This window comes from Theropithecus gelada, chromosome 2, assembly GCF_003255815.1.
Source record: "Theropithecus gelada isolate Dixy chromosome 2, Tgel_1.0, whole genome shotgun sequence".
NCBI classification, from domain to species: domain Eukaryota; kingdom Metazoa; phylum Chordata; class Mammalia; order Primates; family Cercopithecidae; genus Theropithecus; species Theropithecus gelada.
The window spans coordinates 191,619,457-191,632,147 of record NC_037669.1 but is presented as its reverse complement, the minus strand read 5'-3'; the positions used below and the strand labels follow the sequence as shown (position 1 = coordinate 191,632,147).

The 12,691-nt window shown below is 35.8% G+C and overlaps 1 protein-coding gene across 2 annotated transcripts in view; it reads left to right on the top strand.

Moving 5' to 3' along the window:
* The window catches only part of ACAP2 (ArfGAP with coiled-coil, ankyrin repeat and PH domains 2), a 173,900-nt gene extending 163,733 nt beyond the window's left edge, over nucleotides 1-10,167 (top strand). Inside the window, exon 23 of one of the 2 annotated variants that reach the window (XM_025376093.1) lies at nucleotides 5,486-10,167. In XM_025376093.1, the coding sequence (XP_025231878.1) occupies nucleotides 5,486-5,586 (101 nt within the window). In that variant the 3' untranslated portion in view covers nucleotides 5,587-10,167. The remainder of the gene's footprint in view (nucleotides 1-5,485) is intronic. The other variant, XM_025376092.1, reaches the window with a different exon arrangement.
* The last annotated feature ends 2,524 nt before the right edge of the window (nucleotides 10,168-12,691 follow it).

Sequence of the window (12,691 nt, the reverse complement as noted above, 5' to 3'; positions counted from 1 at the left end):
CTTTCCTCAGAGGACCATATGTACTACTGCTTATTTTTGGCCTAATTTAATATGGAACAAGTAAGAACGTTAAGAATAGAGGCACTTCAGCTAGATATTTCTCATCTAGGGTGTCCCACTTTAATCCTATGGATCGTACAATACTAGGCGGCTCATGAAGTTCCAGGATGTAAGAGTGCTGATTAAGGGTGAAGCTCTAGCATTAATTCTGGATTTCACCCATTTGTTTTAAACTTGAATGTTAGATTTTAAATAGGTTATAATTTTGTAACAGATATTCTTAACTGATAGTATTACTAGGCCACTTTTGAGGCCTTTGTGTTTAAGCACTTTAAAATAAAAATTGTTTAAAGAATATGACCTGCTATTTGTGAGAGAAGAGTGAACCTCAAGATTTTAAGTTGAACAGTTATTTTCCCCCTGAAATTTTTAACTTCAATGTTTGGTTAGCTGCTCTTTCCTTAAGGTGTTTGCTGATGACGTTCACCCGGCTGATTAGCCAGGTGGTCAGTGGTAGACTCTTCTCTGAAGTTGGGAAGCTTGAAAGGAGAGGGCCTCTAAGTTCTTGCCACTTCTAGTTGCACCCAAATTGCTTGGGTTTCTGCTGCCATCATTTAGGAGCGTTCAAATGTCTTTCACTGTCATTTTTGAGTTTATATATACATAAACTTAAAATGTATAAAAAAGATTTTTCCAATTTATTTTAATGAAAACTTGAAAAAAAAAGCCTCGTTTTAAAACAAGCTCTCCTACCATTCTCACATTCTACAGGTTAAAAGATCAGAGTTCTGGAAATAGTATATCAGAATAAAATTGAGATTTTTGTAATTTATGTGAGGATCATCTTGAAAAGGGTTAGATTTTTAACTCATTCAGAGGGCCTGATATTTAAAGCAGGATAATTTTATGCGTAGACAGGGGACATGGTGAAATGGCGTAGCAGTTGCTCTCCGGTTACTGTTCTTTTCCTTTATGAGTCTTTAGAGAGCGGGTATGTTTGGCTTAGGCAGCGGCTCTTTGTTTTTCCTCTGCTTATCACTGGACATTTTTCTATCAAACGCTTTGGTTACTTGTTTTATTGGGATCCTTTTTTGGTTTTCTTAGCAATACTATGAAGACTTCAGAACTCTGGGTAACTTAAATGCAGGTATTTTTAATCTTTTGATAATGAAGAGCTCTATCCTTTAAAAGATTCAGATGTAATCTTTGGCAATCACTGATTTATTTCTAAGAAACCCCACTTGTGAACTTTCTATCTGTACAACCCTAAGGACCTGGGACTCCCTGTTTCTTGCGTGGGGTGATGTGAGAGCACACGTTTTTTTTCAAAAGAAGGTGTGTCTCTCTTTGGCAGTCCCTGTAGCCCTTAGGAGACGTGGGTGGGTAAGGGAAACAGCACACTCTTCTCTCAATTATTGGAAACCAGTTTGGTGGTTCCCACAGTCTCTGGCTCTGTGACTCTTCTTGATTGTTGGCAGGCTCTCAGCCAGTTGAGAATCATCACTGCTTTAGGGACCCACTGCTGGTTATGTGAGTATGTAGCAAGCACAAGTTGGGAATCGTTGATCTAAGCAATTATGAAAGTAAGCTGTTACCAACCCAGAGGGGGTAAGGTCATGCATATGATGACCTGGGGGTGGGTCTCACATGCTGCCATCCCTTTGAGGGGAGTACATTTCAAGAGCAAAATCAGCAAACTCTTGAATTGTCATAACTGCTGTTGTGGTAGATATTCTGAATACCAAAAATTAAAAATAAATTTAAACTGTCAGTGGAAACACAGCAGTCTGCATTTTAAAAACTCAGAGCTGTCCAGGCACATAGAATAGTTAAGTGTCTGAAGGGAAATAGAATGTGGTTAAGTTTAAAGAATATGCTTAGTATTATAAATGTTGAGTGATTAGTTGTTTACCATTTATAATAAACTGTTAAATGTATTTCTGGGAACATTCCATGGCAGCATATTCTGGGTTGTTGTTATGTAGACAAATTATATTTGCCTTGGGAAAAATTCTAAGTAATCAAAATTATATTTAAATATTAAAAAATCACATTGAAGTTCAATTTGTGTTAGCTGTATTAAATATCTTGGTCACTATTGTTCTTGTAACGTTTGCTTTGCTTTTGGCAACACGTTTTGAGATCTAAGAAAGGTAGTACTTTAACAGTGCATTAATTAATGTTTTGTTAGAAGCTAAATGTTAACAAAAAGTTTTGTGTGTGTATGTGAAGGTGGCAACTTCCTTTTGTATTAACGCTTTTTAAATGTATTCAGTCAGTGAAACCAATGATTATTATAGCACCAACACTTTCATTCAAGGAAACATTTAATAGAGTCTTATAATTTGTTTTGCATGGTACAATGGTTCTACTAAAATAGACTTCTGTAATAGGTACTAGATGATTTAAAAACAAAAACAGAGAAACCATTTAAAAAATTCCATAGCTTGTTACACAAAATATGCATTGCTAATAGTAGAAGCCATATATTGCCATTGTACTGTTGTAATACTTAACAGTGCTCATCTGGTGCTACCTGTAGACTGTTTGGTATTCACGTCTGCTAGACCCTTCTTCCTGTTTCTTCTTGAATGTATAATGTGTGCCTTTTAAGTTACTTCTAGTGTTGAATGGTAAAATCTTTGTGGTATTTTTGTATTATAATCTGCACTTTACACTTTCTTGGAAAGGAAAATTCCAGACTATCCAGTTTAAATAGTCTTTTAAAAATATTTATAATGTTTACAATAAATATTTTAAATATTTTAATTCAATATCTAAAAATTAGAAAAAATATTTTATATGGTTTGTTGCTATTTGTTGCTCTCTTCTCTATTTATTTTATATCTTTTAGAATGGTTAAAAATGAGAATAGCAATGTTTGTCTTTTGATGTGGAAGTAAACTTTTACGAAATCATGGGTATAATTGGATTGTCTTACCAGTTGTTCCAGCGTATCAACCTTTTATTTTGGTCATGTCAATATGAGTTAGATGTTAGTTACTCTCAGCCACCTGTTAATAATCTCTTCTTACTGTTTTTTCCTTTTTAAAGTAGACTGATTAGGTTTAATCGATTGATTCAAGTCAGGAATAAATTTCCAGGGCTAAATGAAAACTATATAGAGATGTTAATAAGTTGCTTTTTACCTAGACTAAATATAAAAAGTGACTAAAAAGTATTAAAAAAAACATTTTTTTTTTTGAGGTGGAGTCTTGCTCTGTCACCCAGGCTGGAGTACAGTGGCCTGAACTCGGCTCACTGCAAGCTCCGCCTCCCGGGTTTATGCCATTCTTCTGCCTCAGCCTCCTGAGTAGCTGGGACTACAGGCGCCCGCCACCACGCCTGGCTAATTTTTTGTATTTTCAGTAGAGACGGGATTTCACCGTGTTAGCCAGGATGGTCTCGATCTCCTGACCTTGTGATCTGCCTGCCTTAGCCTCCCAAAGTGTTGGGATTACAGGCGTGAGCCACCGCGCCCGGCCAAAAGTATTAAAATTTTTTAATTCAAAATCTTGGCTTATGCTGTTAGACCTTTTTACTAGATCTTTATTCCTATCCTCACTTTTTTTAAATTCTCTAGCTTTTGGTATGACATCTCTTGCCTCAAAAATCTCACCTTTTAAAAACTGACAAAACTTACTGCACTATTAACAACAACTGTAGCAATGAGTGTGTTATAAGATGGATGCAAGGTATCTTTTTTTTTTTTTTTTTTTGAGACGGAGTCTCGCTCTGTCACCCAGGCTGGAGTGCAGTGGCCGGATCTCAGCTCACTGCAAGCTCCGCCTCCCGGGTTTATGCCATTCTTCTGCCTCAGCCTCCTGAGTAGCCGGGACTACAGACCCTCGCCACCTCGCCCCGCTAGTTTTTTTTGTATTTTTAGTAGAGACGGGGTTTCACCGTGTTAGCCAGGATGGTCTCGATCTCCTGACCTCGTGATCCGCCCGTCTCAGCCTCCCAAAGTGCTGGGATTACAGGCTTGAGAATGCAAGTTATCTTATAGGAGATAATTATGAAACATGTTACAACAATAATATTCAAAAACAGTATTCTGTGGTTGAAATCTTAAGAACAGAATTATGCCAAGCATTTGTATAAGGCTAATGTTAGCAGGAAGCATTAATAATGAATGATTTGTCTTGAAAATAAGATTCCTTTGTCTGAGGGATTGATCTGTATGTGTGTGTATATTTAGTTTCTCATGACAAGAAAAACGGTATTCAGTCAGCTATAATATCAGTATCTATAATCTCTTTCTCGACAACATATTTATACATATACACATTTATTTTTCTAATTTAACAGATGTCCTTGGTATTTACTTGCATTTTGTCATAGCATTCTTGCTCATATGACCTGCAGCAAAACAAAAACAAACCCAACTTTAAATATGCAAAACTATGATTTTAAAGCCTTTTTTTTTTCTTTTTTTTTTTTGAGACAGAGTCTTGCTCTGTCGCCCAGGATGGAGTGCAGTGGCGCGATCTCGGCTCACTGCAACCTCCACCTCCTGGGTTCAAGCAATTCTTCTGCCTCAGCCTCCCGAGTAGCTAGGATTACAGGCACTCACCATCACGCCTGGCTAATTTTTGTATTTTTAGTGGAGGCAGCGTTTCATCCTGTTGGCTGGACTGGTCTCAAACTCCTGACCTCAGGTGATCTGCCCGCTTCGGCCTCCCAAAGTGCTGGGATTGCAGGCATGAGCCACCACGCCCTACCTTAAAGCCATTTTCTAGGATTTTGTTGTTAATTTTTGTAGAGACATAGTCTCAGCATGTTGCCCAGACTGGTCTTGAACTCCTGGCCTCAACCAGTTCTCCCCCCACCACCCCTTAGCCTCCCAAAGTGTTGGGGTTATAGGCGTGAGGCACTACACCTGACCAGATTTTATGAGTTTAGTAAGCAGTGGATGTAGGTGCATTAGTTTTAATTACGCACTAAAGTTTGACTTAAAAAATTACTTTTTTACATGCTCTTTTAAATTCCTTTTAATTAAAAGACAGTATTATTTTTCCCTGAGTATCAGTTTGTCCTGATTATCGGTTTGTCTTGTTAATAACTTGCATCCATCCAAAACATTAGTATTTAGGTTTTAGTCATTTCTTTTGGCCTTTATCAAGGGAAACATTTATTGAAAGGAGGTCTCATTTACTATACCTCATTTAGAATGACTTTCCCCCTCATGTGTTAATAAACGTATTTCTTCACATTGCTTTAACACACTTGCATCTTTGCTCTTTTCTAACTCCGAGCTTTCTTCTGTGGCTGCATCTGAGGTGCTTTTTTCAGGTATAGTTTTTTGTTTTCTTTCATTACATAATTTTTCAGCATTTATTTTTAGTTGCCCCTTTTCTTCCAAAAATGCTCATCTGAACAAAATTTTAATGTAATGAATTATAAAATAGTACTAGTAATAAATATGAATGTTGTTTTATTAATACTTGTGTAAATGTTTAAAGTGTCTTTATTTTATTTCATGCAGGTGATGAAACTTACCAGGACATATTTCGTGATTTTTCCCAAATGGCATCCAATAATCCAGAGAAACTAAATCGTTTCCAGCAAGATTCACAGAAATTCTGAATTTTTTTTTAAATGGGAAAATATGAAATCTGGTGACCCCCTAATGTATACAGCTAAAACTTCACAATTTTTTACTGCTTTAATTCTACTTAATTTTGGTAGATATTGAATGGCTTGGGAAAAAGGTACCCATTCATATATTTACAAATTAAAACAGTTATCTAGTAGTTGGAGAGGAACCTAATTTAGGACCTCTTTTATTAAAAAAGCCTATTTAAAGGGCTATTTCTGTAGATAAAAGTTCAGTCTAGATTTAGGCCATCTCTAGGTTACAAGATGCTAGGAGGTCAGATGAAAATGATTCTTTTGCCAATGGGTGGTAGCACTGAATTTTTCCCACCGTGCGTCTTGCCCAGGATCATTCAGTCAAGCATGTCTTCATCAAGTGGGAGCCAACTGTCCTGCCTGCCTCAAGAATATGTTTTTTCTTTAGCTTTCCTGATGATTTTTGGTGGTTCAGAAATAGGTGTGTGTGTTTATGTGTTTTGGTAACCTAGCTTTCATACACTCAATATACGATTTATTAGAACCAGAGAATGTGTTTTCCCCATTTGTTCATAAATGCAGTTATACTTCTTAGATGACAGGTTATTGTCCAGTACTTTAATGTATGTATGTATAATGGCTGTACAGGTAGACCATAATTCAGTCCTTTAGATTTATTTTATGCAGCAAATTTTAATCACAAAAAAAAAAACCCAGTTCAAAATATGTAGTTCTTCATTGTTGGGTTGATTTCCTGAAGCCTTGACAGATGTATCGATGTAATAAAACTGTGTCTAACAGGTTGCTTGAATGTTGCAAAATTATGCTTTCATCAAAATTTAACTTTTAAAGGAAAAATCAATTTATAAAATAATATAGGCCATTTTTATATTTGAAATTTGTCCTTTTAAAGATATAGTTTTGCTGTTGCTCCTAGTGAAAGAATCTCTGTACAAAGGAGAAAAAGAACCCCACTTATTCTTAGTTAATACTAAAATATATAGCAATAAATTGCTGTTTATTTTTTTCTACATCTATTTTGTGTACTTGTACACAGTGTACATTCTTTTAAATTATATCATGTATATAGCTTTAGTGTTTGGTTACATGATTCACAGACCCCTGAATTCCAAAATATTATGGATAAACATATTACCATTTATATGCCACAAATTAGTCTGATTCCATCTTTGAAATGTCTTATCAAGTATAAAATAATTAATTTGCCTTTTTTTTTTTTTTTTTTTGAGATGGTGTCTTGCTCTGTCACTGAGGCTGGAGTGCAGTGGTGTGATCTCAGCTCACTGCAGACTCTTCCTCCCGGGTTCACGCCATTCTCCTGCCTCAGCCTCCCAAGTAGCTGGGACTACGGGCACCCGCCACCATGCCCAGCTGTTTTGTGTTTTTAGTAAAGACGGGTTTCACCATTTTGGCCAGGTTGGTCTCGAACTCCTGACCTCAGATGATCAGCCCGCTTTGGCCTCCCAGAGTGCTGGGATTACAGGCGTGAGCCACTGCACCCAGCCTAATTTGCGTTTTGATTCCTTTCCATTGTTGTCAACAATTAAGTTTATTCTTCTTTTAGAAATTATATGTAAATGATATTATTGATACTTTCTAAATAAAAGAGGTTTTTAAATATTTAAAAATGTTATGATCCAATTATAGATAAATTTTCTAACATTTCCCAGTAACTAGAGTTTTACAAATTGATTAAACATCAAATCAGAATCTAGCCAAGCAGGAATTATATTGAAATAAGTTCACATCACAGAAAAGGTTCCATAATTTGGCCAAATTGCATGCACGCAATGCTTATTTAGTAATAGTCACTATATGTTAGATGAGGATAAAAATATATTTGTGAATTATTTCTGAGGAAATGCTAACTCCCACAGCATTGTATTTAATTATAACAATAACAGGAACATTAAATTTTTATCTTTGCTGTGTGATCTCAAAGTCATAGATCATCTGGCTTTTTAGGTACCTTCACTAAAGGCAAAAATCTGATTTGTAGTTTTTATTAGCGTGTACCTTGAAATTATTTGACCAAGAAGCTCAAAGAAAAGAAGAATGTTAAAAAGAAAGAAACCTCACTTTTCCATCAATGATAGTGCCCCTGCCTGTTTTAATCCCAGGATTTCATTCCTAAAGATCCTGACCTTTGTCTGAGGAAATCGAGGCAGTTTTCCTTTTGGATCTGGCCATTGGTGTGTGCTTCAGATCGCCTCTGGAGTCTCTGTGGTTGCAAAGGCAATTCCTTATGACATGCTTACCTCCTGCGGCTTGAGTTATGAGTTGTTAATGTGGCAGTAATTAGTATCTACTTAAATTTAGTGGTCAGAAATGTATTTGAAGTGCCCTAAAGATGATCATGGTTCAGAATATCTTCAGAGAAAGCAAAATCTTTAATATTGCAGGGAGGCTGGCAATACAGAAATACATTTCTGTGACTTCATTTCTTGAATATGCTGAGACCCAATTTGGACTGCATTTGGCAGAAATGATGGAGTAAACAGCAAGGCTTTAAATTAAATTAATAGTTACAAGGTAGGTTGGCTCTTAGGTGAATTTAGCCATGTCAGCTAATAGCTTTTCTATGGTGTGTAACAAATCTGAGTTATGTTATGCTGTGAATTATTCAGTGCATTATAAGCAATCATAGTTTAAACAATGTGAGTCATGCTTCTGGGCTTCGTTGGTCAGTGTAATTGGCCTTTTTATTTTCTTTCCATAACTTAAATCTGCTATTATTAATTTCTTATTCCTTATTAATCTGTTAGCTCATTATCTTTAGCTTACTAACTTAAAAATTAGATTAATATCAAAATAAGAATAGCACTATGAAGAGTTAATAAAATGCAATTTCATGTTAGAGCTAGAATAAAAGTAATTGAGCAGTTATTTGCAGTGTTTCATTACAACATTTATGTGCTTAAGATTTCTAAGGTTTTAAAAGTTACCTTTAATACAATCCTTAGAAATTCAGAAATTTCCTGATATTAGATTATGGTGTTTGCCTAATTTATACTGGTTTTCACTGTAGATTTTAATGAACTTTGATTGGTTACTTTTCCAGACATACAGATTTAATTTGGAATATGAACTTTGGTTCTTCATGAGTGCATTTTGAAAAAGAAAAAAATATACATTCAGAATCTGGCCAATTTAAGTTTGTATTTTAAAAATATTTTATGCATATTAAGTATGGTCGCAGTAAATTGTGTGTAAGACTAAATTTACTACCATTTTGAATAATCAGACATTCCCAGATCATTCTTATATTGTCAGATAACACTTCTGTATAATATCACTTTGGACCATGGACATGAGCTGGAAGAATGATGTATTTTTATAGATTGTATGTCCAGAATGACTTTAGAACCGCATGATACAGTGGAAGGAGCACTGGACTAGTAGTCACTACCCTTTTTGGATTCAGGGCTCCTCACAATTAAAATGAGTGGAATGAAACAAGGTGAAAACATAAAAACATCCCTTTGTATACTGTTTTGCTACTTACAGTGTACTTTGGCATTGCTTTATCTCCCTGGATTCTCACGGTAGGATTTCTGAGATCTTAATCTAAGAGCTCCGAAGTTGTCTACTTTTTTGACCCTAGGGTGCTCCTTTTGTTTTACAGAGCAGGGTCATTTGATTTGCTAGCTGGTGGCAAAGTTGGCACCACTACCCAGGTCTGACTACCAGTCAGAGGCACTTTATTTGTATCATGAAATGATTTGAAATCATTGTAAAGCAGCAAAGTCTGATAATGAATGCCAGCTTTCCTTGTGCTTTGATAACAAAGACTCCAAATAATCTGGAGAACCTGAATAAAAGTTTGAAGGGCTCGATTGGGATCTGAAGACAAAATTGTAGGAAATCTTACATTTTTGCCATAACATTAATGAAAGCAAAACATTATAAAAGTAATTTTAATTCACCATATACTTATCAATTTATTGATGCTTCCAGATGACATCTACAGATATGGTTTTGTGGACATCTTTTTCTGTTTACATAAATTTATCCACTTAAAATGTGATAATGTGGAGACAAAGCAAGGTTTGATTACATAAACTTTTCTCTGCATTGGTCTTTTCACTATCTTATTTGCTGAATTTCTTAATTTTCTTCAACCTCCCCACCCTCCATTTTTTGGATATTAAACAGGGAAAGCTTGCTACATTATAAAGGTTGTTGGCACCATTTATTTTACGCAAAGGCTAAAGGTTAACTTTTGGAAATGATGAGCTACTTTTATATATGTGTTTACTCGTGCTTTGTGATATTTCTGGATCATTCCAGTCATAGAGACTTATTACATGTACTATTTCTTGCTACCTGTGAAAAGGTATATTTTAAAGAATGTATAACCAACAGTCCATTTACTTTTTATTAGTATGTAGAGGATTTGTATCTAATTCATGAATGTAGTTTTACAATAGTTTCTCATTATAAATGGAGCAAAGTACATTATCTTTATTCCAAAATGTACATTATGTAAGAATTGTAAATATACTTGATTAAGTACTTTGTATGCCAAAAAATTACAATAAGTCAATAAAAATCTCACCTCTGGCTTAGTTCTTTCATGCTGACTTACATTTTCTTGTGAAATACACTGTGAACATATCTGTCACCAGCAGTTGTTTTTAAGGTACTGTATTTCTTCCCAGCCCTTTCAAATCCACATTCATCCTATTTGCTGATTACTTCAATCAATAAATCCATTTGGATCTTTTAACTATACAATTCTCTGTTCGCAGAGCTGTTATGGCCCCTAATTCATTGGCAAAAAGATAAAAAGCTTTTTTTGGGGGAGTGGGGAGGGGCTTGCTCTAATTTTTTTCCATTATGATGGACATTAATGTTCCTAATCTATGCAGTACATTCACATTTTATCCTTTTAGTAAACAGACACACACGTTTGTCTGTGATTGGGACTGAAGGAATGGAAGGTTGAAAAAACCAAACGAAGTGAATCACCTGCATTTGCTTTTAAAAAGAGCTAATTGAAAGCAGACACATAAACTTTTCAATATAACTTGTTTTATTCAGCTTCATTTCATTTTCAGAATAGTTCTGTGGAGAACCCACATCAGTAGTCTGTAAATATTTTAAGTGAAAACAGTTTAATTTTTTAATTATTGCAAAAACAAAGCTTTTTGCTTGTGGAGAAATGTTAAGAAGCAGCAAGAGACTCATTCACAATTCCATTGTCTTACCTGTGCTGTCCAAAATGGAACTCACTAGCTACATGTGGCTACTTAATTGGAATTAGACAGAGTTCATTTCCTCAATCTTACTGCTGCATTTTAAGAACTTGGTAGCCCCATGTGGCTAGTGACTATTGTTTTGAACGGGGGAGATTGTAGGAGGAAGATTGTCACAGGAAGTTCTACTGGATAGTACTGAGGGAGATACTGTTACTTTTTTGGTGTATACCCTTCTAGACCTTTGGGTGTGTGTATTTATACAGTTATGCAATGGGATCATACTGTTACCCACTTTTTCACTTAATAGATGGGGAGACCTTAACATTTATGGGAAATTTCAAACATGTACAAGTAGAGAAAATAACTTCAATAGCTATAATATAAGCCCATGGCTTATATTTATTCTCCTACCCATTTTTCCCCTTTCCTGGACTTTTTATTGAACCAAATCCTAGACCTTTCACCAGCAAATCATTCTGTATGTACATCTAAAAGTTAAGGACTGTTTAAAAAATCGTAACACTTCTTAAGCTACAAAACTACATAATCAGTATTCAAATTGGTTGTCTCAAATATGATTTTAAAAATAGATTGTGCAAATCAGAATTCACATAAGTTCCATACATTGCAGTTAGTGAATATGTTTCTTAGTTTGTATAGACTTTTCTTCCATTTATTACCATTACTATTTTCTTTTTTTTTGGAAATGTGGTCTTGCACTGTTGCCCAGGCTGGAGTCCTGTGGCAATCATAGCTCACTGCAGCCTTGAACTCCTGAATTCAAGTGATTCTCCCACCTCAGCCTCCCACATAGCTTTGAGTACAGACATGAGCCACCTCACCCATTTGTTTTTAAAATTTCCACCTGCAGTTTGTTGAAAACTTCACTTTTAATGACTGCATTATTTTAGCTTTAACTACTTCATTGATGACCATTTGATTCCAATTTTTTGCCTTCATGAACCTAACTTTGCTTTATTTTTATGTTTGTTTTTTGAGACAGTGTCTTGCTCTGTTTCCCCGGGCTGGAGTACAGAGGCGCAATCTCGGCTCACTGCAACCTCCGCCTCCTGGGTTCAAGCGATTCTCCTGCCTCAGCCTCTCAAGTAGCTGGAATTACAGGTGTCCGCCACCATGCCTGGCTAATTTTTTGTATTTTTAGTAGAGATGGTGTTTCGCCATGTTGGGCAGGCTAGTCTCGAACTCCTGACCTCAGGTGATCCGCCCGCCTCAGCCTCCCAAAATGCTGGGATTACAGGCGTAACCCACCATTCCCAGGCTAAGCCACCATACTTGGCCTTGCTTTATTCTTATGGTTAAATATTTTAGAACATTCTTAAATTAGGAAGAATTCCTAGAAATAATGCTGCTTCAGTGGTTGAGTATATTTTTGAGACTCATCCAATGTGGTAGGCACTGTTAGGTTCTTGGTATATTGTGGTTAATAAAAAACAAATGTATATTCTGTTCTCTTGGAGTCACGTTCTTGCAATGAAGAAAGATGAGACTAGGGTAGTATATATATAGGTGGCCCTCACAGAATTGTGGAGGATGGCACTTAGCCCAGACACTGGATAGGAGGTATTTAAAGATCATTTGTGTAGGCAGTGACATGTAAGCCAGGGTCTGAAGCAGAGAGATTGGATAATCTATGCAACCTTACAATGTGGAAATGGCTCAACAGGAAAAACATTTACCTAATCTCTGGTCAGAAATCAGAGAACTTGGCCAAAGTTAGAACTGAAAGGTTATTGTGCTTAACTCAAGTTCTTTGTGTATTTAGACATGTTATGATACACCAGTTACCTATCTCTGAGAAAACAGCGAATATTACCATCAGTCATATTGCATCCTTTTTAATTGTGCTACCACTATGCTTCATATGTTATAGGCACTCA